The sequence below is a fragment of the Cornus florida genome, unplaced genomic scaffold, assembly GCF_030987335.1.
Source record: "Cornus florida cultivar Cherokee Brave unplaced genomic scaffold, ASM3098733v1 CherokeeBrave_3.0.0_Hap2_Chr09, whole genome shotgun sequence".
Classification (NCBI taxonomy): Eukaryota; Viridiplantae; Streptophyta; class Magnoliopsida; order Cornales; family Cornaceae; genus Cornus; species Cornus florida.
Window position 1 is genome coordinate 92,383,219 of NW_026775579.1, and position 12,583 is coordinate 92,395,801.

The window sequence follows — 12,583 nt, forward strand, 5'->3', positions numbered from 1 at the left end:
ATGTGTAATTTTTTCATTTAGAAAAAGGTTTAACAGAACAACACGGTTTAACAAATATGTAATTTTGGTAGCTCACAGAAATATTAGATTTAACAGAGTAGGTAAGATCAATGAAGCTTGATAGCCCAAAATTTCAATTCTAGATTAGTTGAGAGCTCTCTATTGATTTATTTTATTAAATAAATATTTCAGATTTGTATGTATCTATTAGTTAATTATTGGAATAAAGTCACAAAGACATTATTTAGTGCTAGTCCTGTCCTCATAGTGTTTTGAAAGGAAAAGATTGAAAGACAAATATTTTCTTTAACTTTATTTTACTGAACTGCTTTCATACTCAAATTTTTGGGAGCTCAAGTATTTAATGAACAATTAAAATAATAATATTTTCAATATATATTGGAATATATGCAAGCAAGTCTTAATATCTTTCCCAAAAAGTATTCAAGAATAAGTTGAGTGTTAAGGTTACATAATTTGGAAGTTACACAAAGCTAATAGAAATTTTAAAATAGTTTGTTGTTATTTAGCATATTTGAAAGAATTGAAATCTTATAGATTGACTTTTTGCTTGTAAAATGAGTTATATATAAATTACTAATTAATTGTCTATAAATTCTATTTAGATTTTTGTTTAAGATATAAAAATATACCATTTACAAAATCTTAGCTAATAATCGGAATTATGGGTATAGAGTCATCGACCAATAATCTAATGTGAAAATATAATAAGCAATTGTTTTTTAAAAAATTGCAATTAACTGGAATATTAGAAAGAAAAGTATCGATCATCAGCTGTAGAAAACGGCGTCGTTTGCGGAAGGCCTGGGTTTTTCTCAAGGACATAAACCGCTCGGACGGAGAGAGTTGAATCTAGGCAACAGCTTTTCTCTCTCTCCTGGGACTGGGTATTTACATATATATATATATATATATATATAGGCACAGAGAGAGGAATGGAAAATAAAAGTGGAATAGAGAGCTATGTGGTGGTACACAACATAGCGAAAAGGCATAACGTGGGGACATTGGCGCGAAGCGCGACGGCGTTCGGCGTCTCTGAGTTGATAGTGGTTGGCCGCAGGGACTTCAACGCCTTCGGAAGCCACGGTTCTACTTCTCACCTCCGCTTCCGCCACTTCCACTCTCTTTCCGACGCCCGCCACTTCCTCAAGGTCTCTCTCTCATCCTCTTTTATTTCCTGTCTCTCTATATGCATATACTATTAGGGTTTTGAATTAGATTTCTTCATATTTCTCAGGAGAAAGATTGTGATATATGCGGAGTAGAAATTACGGATAATGCGGTTGCTATAAATCATCATCCGTTTAAGAAGAGCACTGCTTTCCTTCTCGGAAATGAGGTATTATTAAAAAATTTGTGACATTTGAACTGCTAAAGTACACGATTGAATCAAATTCAGAATCTTTAGAGAATTAATTTCGCCCTAATTGAACTTATCAATACACCCAATCATACACACACATGATACACATTTTAGTAAGCTATATCACCTGATTTTCATAAAATAAGAATTATTTATTTTGTAGGGAACTGGGCTTTCTACTAAAGAATGTGAAATATGTGACTTTTTTGTTTACATTCCGCAATACGGGTGTGGCACTGCTTCATTGAATGTTACAGTAGCAGCTTCCATTGTGCTACATCATTTTGGAGGTAAATTTTGTGACAATTATGAAACTCTGAGATTGTGTAAATCATTTGCACTCTACGGTGCTGAATTTGTTTACACTTCTTTGTGGAAGTTTGTTATAGGAACTTGATAACTATTTATACTAGAATTACATCAGTACTTGTGTTCGTCATTAATTATTTAAAAATTATCACTTGAGACCCCATGATTGTGGATTTTCATTGCTACTTGATTCTGAGCTTGTTTTCTATTTTTTTTCTTTGCTTCCATTCTTGTTCTTTATGGTCATATACTAACCGTCACTATGCTAAGTTTTCAGCACAAGTCACCCATATATTCTAGTTGGGTAATCTATGTTTCAATTATGAGATTACTCTGTTTGTTAAATGTGAATTTCTAATTAAATCTTCCCTTCTTTTACTTGCTCATCCACCTTTATAGACACTGTCTTCTATACATTTAATTTTGAACTTCTCTCTTTTTTATTAATGCAAACACTTTCCTCGTCATAGTTAGTCTTATTGCTGTCTCCATTACTTCTCTATTCTCATTTTGCTGTTCAAACTAAAGCCATGAAGTGCTTTCCATTTTGGCACTCACTCATGAAGTTATGGGCAATTCTTCAAACTTTCTCCTAGAACATGATTGCTCAAGATACAAAACTAGAACGTCTGGCAAACTCCTTGTCATCAACCTCAACAATATCTATGAATTGTTCTGAGATACAAATTGCTTTTAGCATATGATTGGCCCAAGATACATAATTCTCTCATATGGTAAATTCCTTACCAACATTAACAATTTCCATGTCCTCAACTCAATTTTATGCATTGGAATATGTGCCATTCATCTGAGATATTTGAGTTCTAGTTATTTCTCCACAATAGCAATATATTCTTGGTCAGTATGAGTTGTATTTTACTGGTTCAAGTGGGGTCCAGACTTCAAATATTTCCTGTAAGAACTGCTGAGATTTCATTCCTTGTGTTTTCTTCACATTGTTTACTTTTTTTTTTTTTTTTCCTTAACATGAATCTGACCTTGAGAAAACTTAGCTACTATTATGCAGGTCTAGAAAATATGAACTAGTTAATATAGATTTTTAATCCTTATTTTTGTTTCATGCTTATTGTTCTGTACATTATTTTATGTGTGCACTATTTGCTATGATAAAGTTACACATGTTTTTTTTTTGATAAGTAATAAAGTTACACATGTTTTTTTTTTGATAAGTAATAAAGTTACACATGTTTGTTTGTAGATGTTATTTTCAGAGATGATTATAAGGTGTTTGATTAGTAGTCATCATAGGATATGGGAATGTATCAGTAGGATAAGTAAGATGTTTATAGAATTTGTTGTAGAAACATGATAAATTAGCATAGCTAATATTGGGGTTTGGAATGTCCAAGTGGCAAATGAATTAAAGATATTGTGAGAAACAAGATGAGCAAAAGTTGGCTGAGAAAAATTGTTCTTTGTGCAATGAAGATTGCTGAGAGTGTGTTTTAGAGCAGTGTATAGATATACAGTTTAATTTAAAGGCATTAAAATGACAAGGAATCCTAAATAGAACATGGGCTGGAGCTATTAGATAGATATGAGGCTTGTGATTTCATATTTTAGGTGAGTAGATTATAAAGGTGATTGGAGGATCCATGCATTGAACTCCTAATGGTTGGATAAAAAATTTTGAGTTGAGGTTGTCTGGATATTTTATAGTTCATAATGTTGAAAAACAACCACCTTTGTATTACGGCTGCAATACATATTATTTTCTTCTTGGCACATTTTAGGTTTCTCATATCATCAAGTTCTTGGGGTGCATGGATATGAAGATGTAAATCCCATGATCTTTATTTGCTTCATGGCCTTGTTGCTAAAGTTGGAGTTAATTATTTGAATTAGTTGCTTCTATTCAAAATCTTGGAGAACATTATTCTCTTTTGCCTATTTTAGATTACATGTTCTCCTTCTAACATTCATGCTAGGAACTCCTAAGGAAAATCATATGTGGTAGAAAATGTACACCAATGGAGCTTTTTATGGATTAGCTTGGTTGATTTGTTTATTAAGTGATACTTTGCATTTTGCGTCCAGCTTGTTCTTTTACTTCTTTAATATGAACTTTTGATGAGAAGATGACAATGTATTCAGACAGCATCCTTATAAAACTAATATGTCTTGTAGACTTGTAGTCCCATCTTGGCCTTTTAATGTGAAAGTAGAAAACCTTTAGCAGCTTGGTTGCCCAATAACAGATGGTCATATCCGGGAGTAGGCTACCCCATTTAAGTATTGAGGAAAGCATGTTTTAGCATGCATGGACAGAAGGAAAATTGGTAAAAGAGGAAAGCCCTATTTATTGTATAAAATTAACTTCCACTGTTGGCAAGGCCTGAATGAGTTGGTTTTAGAATCCATGGTTTTTTATATTTTTTTTTATTTGAAAAGTTTCATACTCAATTTATTGATCATGAGTTGTACGTTTTAAGTGGCTGGTAATTGTCCATGCTTCATGCATAAAGAAAATAATAAAAAATAATAGAAGTATCAAAGCTAATACAGTAAAATACAAATTTGAAATATGTTTCTCACAAAAATGACAAGCCATGTTCAAGGCTGCTTTCCGTTTTCCTCAATCAAGCCATATTGAAGTTGCTGAAAACTTGGCCTCTTTTGCAGCCCTTTGTTCAACACTCAACCGAAGTCTAGGACTTTTCCTTTAAGGGTTGAAATTTAAACAAAACAAAAATTAAGGAAAAGAAAACAAATTTGAGTCATTTGACATATCATTCATTCATGCAAGTGCCCTTCTGTATGCAATTGCAATTTTTTTATATTCCTCCGATGAGGTAAGATTATGATGCCATTGCAATTTTGTGTATTAGTTAAGTACAAATAATCAGTAGATTTTGTATGATTTATGATATATTTATTATATTGTTAGTGAGTTTCTGATATATGGTTACGTTCAGTTTGGGCAGGATTTTCCGAGAGAATTCGTGATGGGAACAAGTTTGTTGTGGCCGACAGACCAGTGAAACAAGGACAAAACTACTGTGCAGAATCAGCAGAGTGTATCACAGAGGAGCGAAAATTAAAAAGGGAAAATGCTTCTAATGGGTTTTTTGATGAGAGTGGGAAAGACAATTCACCTTCTAACCTTCTGGATGCATTATTTCATGATCAATGATACAAGGAATTGAAACACGTTATGCTTCTTTTTCGCGATACAGAACTTTGGCATTGGCATTCCAAACGCAGAAACCAGCGTATGTATTAATGCTCGCAGCTTCTAAACTAGTTTTTAGTGGAGAGAAATGTTGCATGTTAAGCTTTTGTGGCCGGATACATTGAATATATATTATCTATTTTGCATGAATCACATTTTGTACGAGGGTTTTGTAAGCAATTTTTTATTTATTTATTTTTTTTTAAAATTTATTTATTCTATTTGAGCAATTTATAAAGGATATTGTGCTTTTTCTCAGTTGGGTTCTTTTTCATGTATGTAAAACTATGTTATAATGCTGAGTTTGAAAATCTCACTCATTGCCTTGTTGAAACTAAATGCGAGGTTAATGAAGTTTACATGTTTGAAATGTGGCATTTGAAAATTGTGATATCAAAATTGCCATGTTAATGCTTAAAGGCTATCGTTCCACATGTACCGTACAATTATTAATAGAATTGCTGAGAGAGTTGAACAATGATTTGGTGGCTTTTCATGGAGGCACAAAGTGAAATGAAAAATGAAGATGAGGAGATTGGAGCTGTGGAGATATTTATAGAATTCATACTCGTTTAACCCAACAAAAAACGTGTTTGACATCAATTTTATTTATTTTATTTTGCAAAATTGGGTCGGATGCCAATGTTTTATTTCACATCACCTATACATCAGACGAGATCTCCTCCAGATAGGCAAGGCAAGTATTGTTCAAAAGAATAGAAATAAGGGTCATATTATTGAACCCTTTAGTGTAAAAAAGGACAGTAACGGAGACAGGAGCCAGGATTTTAATTTAGGGACACCGTACAAAATATATATATATATATATATCTAAACATAACAAATATAAAATAAAAAAGAATAAAATTCTTCAAATATGCCCGTTAAAAAGAAAAATTTTAAGAAGTAGAAATAGAAAAATGAAAGAAAAATGAGAGAAATTTAAAAGGAAAAAGTTAAGAGTTAATTGAGGAATGAAAATTTAACTTTTTTTTTAAGGAAATTTATGGAATTTGAAAAATAAAAGAGAAAATAAAAAGATAATTTTAAAAATCACAAAATTTAGGAGCACTGCATAAAATTTTTCATACATATAGCAAAAATATAAAAAAATTACTATATATATATATATATATATATATATATATATATATATATATATTATAGAGGGCGGGACCAAGCACGTGCCCCCTGGCCCTTCATTGGGTGGACCTTGAATAAGGGTGTTTTTTCTTGCTGCTATAAGTTGGAGTGGTATTTTGGGAAAAAATTCATAGTTTTGGGCAGTAATTTGTAAATATTTTAGTATAAGTGATAATATGCCAAAAAAAAAAAATAATAATAAAATAAACTCTTTAAAACTTTTTTTACAAGTTATCTAACATTGTTATCCGTTTTTTAGCTTCTGTTTTTTTTTTTTTTTTTTTTTTTCTTAACTTTTTTTACAAGTTATATGTAACTTTCTTGGGCAATACTCCGGAAAAACTTTGTTATAAATATACCGTTCGGAAAAGGAACTTTGTTATATATTATACTATTGTCTGGTTTCTATCTGAAATCGCGCTGCAGAAGTAAGTAACGCATGCAATTTTGTATAGTTTTTTTCCCCGGTAAATAGGATTAATTTGTATAATTGATTTTCATTTAATGAATATATTATTTTGAATTATGAAAAACAAATATAAATTTTGATATGATCTAATATAAATTTTGATATGATCAAGTTGATTTGCAGTAGCGTAGCCACTGAATTTTTAATTTTTTTAAATTTTGTATGGAAAGATTTTTATAGTTGTATAATTGTCCCTACTAAAAGTTGACATTGTACATATATATATATTATATATATATATATAAAACCAAATGACCATCCACGGTATTATATTAAAAAATATATATATAATCTTTCCAAAACATATGATATTTTGTTTCCACTTTCTCGTTGTTAATTTCCATCACATTTTCGATCTTCAACATTTCTCTTTTGGCGAGTCTTCAATACTTCAAAAATTCATAAAATCTAAACAAATATTGCACTGCAGAGATAGATAATGTGATATATATTTTTTTATCATCTAAATTTACAATTATTATGCCGTAAACATTTTGAAAACTTGACTGCAAAATATTCTGAAATATTTAGTACTGTTTAATTTTTACATATATTATTTTGGTTCAAATAATATATATATGTATATATATATATATATATATATATTATTGTTGTTAAAAATTGTCCTCACTGGAGGAAATTTCTGGCTACGCCACTGTTGATTTGTATAGTTTTTTTTTTCCTTCCCGTAAATAGGATTAATTTGTATAATTGATTTTTGTATAGTTTGCTTTGATTCTGTTAGAAGGATATATTTGATATACAAACATGCTAATTTATACTAGTCATCTATCTTTCTGTGTGTGTATATATATGTGTTATTTTGATACGATCTGAGTATAATAATTTGTATAGTTTTTTTTTTTCTTCGGTAAATAGGATTAATTTGTATTATTGATAGTGATTTATTTTGGTTTGATTCTTCTGGTAGGAAGGATATATGGCGGATCCAGCTGCTCCAATCCCTCAAATCCAGAAACTCAACTCGGAGTCTACGGAAGCTCTCTCTGATGAAACTAAAGCTTTAACTAAAGCTAAGAAAGCTCTCTGTAATGCAACTACATATATGCACACACAGATGCAGCTGCTCAAAAACCGCCTTCAGGATGCCGAAGGCAAGTTTGCTAAGTTTATATATATATATGTGTGTGTGTGTGTGTGTGTGTATCCTAATTAATGTGTCTATATGTATATACACACATCTTTCTTCTATTACAAAAGGTCATCTCATTGAACAATTTTATGGGTCTAAAGTTCAGAAAAGCATGGAACCCCTCTTATTTTGAAAACTTTGGCCTAATGAGAGTGTGTAGGTTTATATATTCCTTTTGCCAATTAAAAAATACAAACTTATTCTTTTTCATTCATGCAATCATGCTTTTGTTTTGTTTTGTTTTTTGTTTTTTGTTTTTTGTTTTGTTTTGTTTTTAAATGGTATTTTAGATACTTTTTGTGGGCTGATTGGTTTTTTCTTCGTTGTGGATGCAGATGCAGTGTGGAAACGAATGAGCCAAACTTTGAGTAAGTATGGGGGTGGCAAAGCTGATACTAAGACTATAGGTACCTAGGTGGATTCCCCATCTTGGTACTACCTTGATGAACAAGGGCAAAGATTTAGCTTTGATCAAATTATGATTTGATTAGAATTTTTATTTTTATTTTTATTTTGAAAGGTAGAGTTTGATTAGATTAGTGGTGGGGAATTGCTACTTTATATGTTACATGAATTTATGAAGCATGGGTTGATTAGGTGTTGGAATATTTAAGATCTTATTTAAGACTTAAATTTGAGAAATATATTACGATCTTTCTTTCATATCACCAAGTGAAACATATTGTTTGTTGATTATTGCCTATTACTGACTAAAATTATCACTAAAATCATGTTTTATTTATATGTATCACATAATCAATTAGATTGATGACATTATTGTGTATTGTGTATTTGTACGCAGAAATGCAAAATTTTCAAGTAAAACATTACTAATTGATTAATTAATTTCTTTTATTAAGAATTTCTAAAGAATAAATATATATTAAGTAATAAAAATGAATGCGTATTTTCTCAATCGGGACCTAAGGGCTAGTTTGGTATGAAGGAACGAAAGAAGTTAGGAATAAAACAAGGTAGGGATGGAATAAACTAGAGAATGGAATTGGAATGGGAACTAGTTTTTTATGCATGGCTTAAAAAAGAAAACTAATCTATATATATGTAAATCAAATAAATATATATATATTTTCGATGGATGTATATTTGGAAATTAAGGAGGGAATTTCAAGAAAAAATTTGACTTTTATTAAATATTGTTGTTTGAGAAAAGTGTGTTAGCAATCACATTTTTTTAATATTATAATTCCTCTGTATTTTTTAAAGTAGGAATAAAATGCCCATTTTTTTTGTTGTAAAGTAAATGACCATGCTTCGATAAAAGTGAAGAATTTGCTAGCTTCTTCTTCCCTTCAAATTCGTTCCTCCTCCACCCGCCTCAGCGCAGTCCGCCCTCCTTGGCCTCTTTGCGTTCAATTTTTTTAATAAAATGAAAAGGACTTAAAACCCGTTTTAACAATAAACCCGGTCTTAAAATTTTAATTTAATCCATTTGAGAAATCACATCAGCAGAGTACCTTAGGTTCGATCCCTCTCCGATTGAGAAATAGTTGGTTGGACCTTTGACCTTATCTTATCCCCCGAGGTCAGGGACTTTTTTGAGATGTAAAGTTAGTTTTTTTTTTTTTTTGAGATGTGAAGTTAGTTAGTTTTTTTTTTTTTTTTTACAGAACTTTTTGGGCGTCTCCCATTCGTTGAGGTTTAATAAGGAAATAAAAGTAAGAAAATAAAAATTTTGGGGTTTTAGAAAGGTAATAGTATAAAAATAAATACAAAAATTTGGTAAGAATCACAACACACAAGATATAACAAATATGAAAGTAACAGGAATGCTTACAAAGAAATATAAACCTTTTTTTTTTTCCTTTTTTTTTTTAGTCAACATAATCTCTCATTACGACCCATTTCCTCAATAGTAATTGCCAGCTCATGCAATATTTGCTCAATAGCAGTGTTGAAATCTTCTTGTCCTTGCTGATTTCTGTTCAAAAACAAATCCAAATGTTCGTTTCACGCACAAATTGTCACTTTGAGAGCAAATTCTTCTACAATTCACAAATTCAATTTATGAATCATTGAATTAACAAAAAAAAAATCATTTATTGAATTAAATACAAAAAACTTCTTCTTTTTTTTTTTTTTTTTTCTTAATTAGTATTCACACATTTGTCTCTTCTGAAACTTAAAATCCTAACCTCTAAGTAAGAATCTGATACTGTTATACTACTGGCCATTGATAAATACAACTAACTATATGTGACATTAAGAATGACAATTATCAAATGTACTTAATATTGAATAAAAACTATTACAGATGTGTAGAATTAAAAATCAAACTACAATATTAAAAAGAATAACTAATTCTTGCCATATTGATGGCCGCTTTATAATGTTGATAACTTTTGTTTGAAGTCTAAAATTATTAAAATGTGTTTTTTTATTTTTGAAAGTTCAAGTTAATATATTAATAATAAGGGCAAATTACAATGACCTCCGCTCAGGTTTGTGTTAATTGCAACTAAACCTGAGGTTTATCATTTTGTTACAAAGATACCCCCATGTCAGATTTTGCAATAAATTTACTTATCTACCCTCATTATTATATTATTAAAAATCAAAATATCTAAAAATAGCAAATGACCTTTTTGCCCACCAACATTTACCTAATAAATTTTTTTTTTTTTTTTTTTCATTTTATCTCACTATTCCTCTCTATCCCAACTGACCATCATTGGTTCCATCACCAATCCAAAGACTGACTTCCAAGTTCGCAACACATCACTGAATACCACCCATCACCACCACCAACCACCGTCTCCACCTCCTTGTAGACGCCACAACAGCCCATAATTCTAATCTCTTCTTCACGATTCGAGCCGGTAAGAAGGCCAATTTCGTGACAGCCTTGCCTTCGAACAACGAATTGAACAATTCAAACACGACGAACAGGACTAAGGCAACCACAACACCCTGACTTGAATTCGAAGAGAGAGATTGTGACTCGATTCCTTAAGATTGGTCTCGACGCGATCGATCTTCTTCGTTTTGGATATTTTGATAGTGAGTTTTGGTGGGTTTGAGTCGGTCTTCATGGCTCGAGCTTCTTGGAGGCTTTGTCGATAGAGGACTTGAGGGATTTGTAAGAGGAGGTTTGGTAGATAAGAAACTATGACATGGCTTCGCAAACCACAGCGATGCAGAAGGTGATTCTGACGACAGATACAGCGGCGCTGTGCGCCGAAGATAGAGATGATTGTATACGTAGAGGTGGAGGCGGCAGCAGCCTCGCTGTCCTTCGCCTCGTCGCTGAGCCCGCCGTCGACAAGGCAATACGCCGCGATCATTGAACATGACTTTTTCCCTGACATCCCCAAGCTCGTGATTCTTATGTTGGTATAATGAAAAAAAAAAACCCTGAAAATTGACAAAATAATTTACCTGTGCTATTTAAGCACCAGTATTTGTGTCTCGTGTACTGACTCAGTGCAAGAGAAGAAATACATGATTTGATTAACCAATTTAATATATAAATTATTGCCCACAAAATACATGATTTGATTAAGAGGTTACTAGGGATGCACAAAAGAACCGAAGAACAGGAACCGGAACCGGAACCGAACCGAACAGGAACCGAATTTTCGGTTCTCACAGTTCTGGTTCCAGTTCCGGTTCCTGAAATGAGGAACCGTTGAGATTCAGTTCGGTTCCGGTTCTGGTCTCACGGTTCGGTTCCGGAACCGAACCGATATATATATATATATATATATATAGTTGTGGGCCTTGATAGCCTTGTGTTGTGTGTGGCTGCTACTAATAGATTACGGAATTCCTTAGGACACGTGCACCACTAACTAGCATATATTATATATAATTATAGTTGTGGGCCTTTAGATAAAAATTAAAATCACTCTGAATCTCGATAAAAATTAAAAGCACAAAACCTAAAACTAGTTTTACACTTTCACCTAACCTCTCAAACTCACTCCGCCTCCCCTCATCAGTCCTCTCCTCTCCACTCATCTCCTCTTAGTCTCAGACTCTCAGCCTCTGACTATCTCAAGTTCTTAACTCACTCTATCTTTTCAGATCACAATCTCGCTGCGCCAATTGGCCTTTGATTCGTGGATTCGGTCGGATCGTTCTCTATCTTCTCAGATCACAGTCTTACGGCGCCGACTGGACTCTGATTCGTGGATTCAGACGGATCGATCTCTATCTTCTTAAATCATAGTATCGCGGCGCCTACTCGACTCTGATCCGTGGATTCGGTCGGATCGTTCTTTATCTTCTCAGATCAATTCGTATTTTTTTACTCTAAATACTACTACTTATTAATGATTTTTAACAAAGAAGATGATGAAATTTGTCATTTCAATATTATTTATTTCTGTCAATTTTTTATGTGTACGTTTCAACTCGATCATCAAAGCTATATATTCTGATTAATTAGCATTAATCAAGCTGGCCTATTGCATGAACTAACTATGTGCTTGCTTAGGAATATCTTCTGGGAATTGAAAGTTTCTGATATATATGGTGAAGGCAGGTTATAGAATTACATCGATCTGTATTTTGTTTTAAGGAAAATTAAAATAATTTTGAAATAGTCAACTTGGTCAACGGTTCCATGGAACCGAACCGAAAATGACGGTTTGGTTCGGTCCGGTTTCAAAACTCAACGGTTTCGGTTTCGGTTTCGGTTTCATTTTTAAGGAACCGTTGAGATCGGTTCCGATTCCGGTTCCGACAGGAACCGGACCGAACCGAACCGTGTGCACCCCTAGAGGTTACAGATTTTGCAGAAGAGATGGTGGGGAGTGAAGTGGTGAAGGTGGGCTTGAGAGAGAAAATGGTGAGCATGTGGTTTAAGGGTAGTTTGGTCCACTTATTATGAATTTTATTGTCATTTGTTTACATTATAAGGGTAATAACATCTTTTTATGCTGTTGATGGGCATTTTAGTCACTTCAA

General features: G+C 32.3%; 1 protein-coding gene across 1 annotated transcript; it reads left to right on the top strand.

The window, feature by feature from the left end:
- The first annotated feature begins 856 nt into the window (after positions 1 to 856).
- Positions 857 to 5,205, top strand: LOC132275210 (uncharacterized). Its single transcript, XM_059776629.1, has 4 exons — positions 857 to 1,175; positions 1,262 to 1,363; positions 1,551 to 1,677; positions 4,633 to 5,205. The coding sequence occupies exons 1-4, from the start codon at positions 957 to 959 to the stop codon at positions 4,848 to 4,850; spliced, it is 666 nt and encodes a 221-aa protein (XP_059632612.1). The 5' UTR covers positions 857 to 956; the 3' UTR covers positions 4,851 to 5,205.
- Positions 5,206 to 12,583: the final 7,378 nt, after the last annotated feature.

What these genes read in the sequence shown, in the direction of transcription:
- LOC132275210 (XM_059776629.1), top strand. Translation starts at nt 957, where the DNA reads ATGGAAAATAAAAGTGGAATAGAGAGCTATGTGGTGGTACACAACATA. An exon ending in CTTTCCTTCTCGGAAATGAG is followed by an intron (nt 1,364 to 1,550) that starts GTATTATTAAAA and finishes TTTATTTTGTAG; the next exon opens with GGAACTGGGCTTTCTACTAA. An exon ending in TGTGCTACATCATTTTGGAG is followed by an intron (nt 1,678 to 4,632) that starts GTAAATTTTGTG and finishes GGTTACGTTCAG; the next exon opens with TTTGGGCAGGATTTTCCGAG.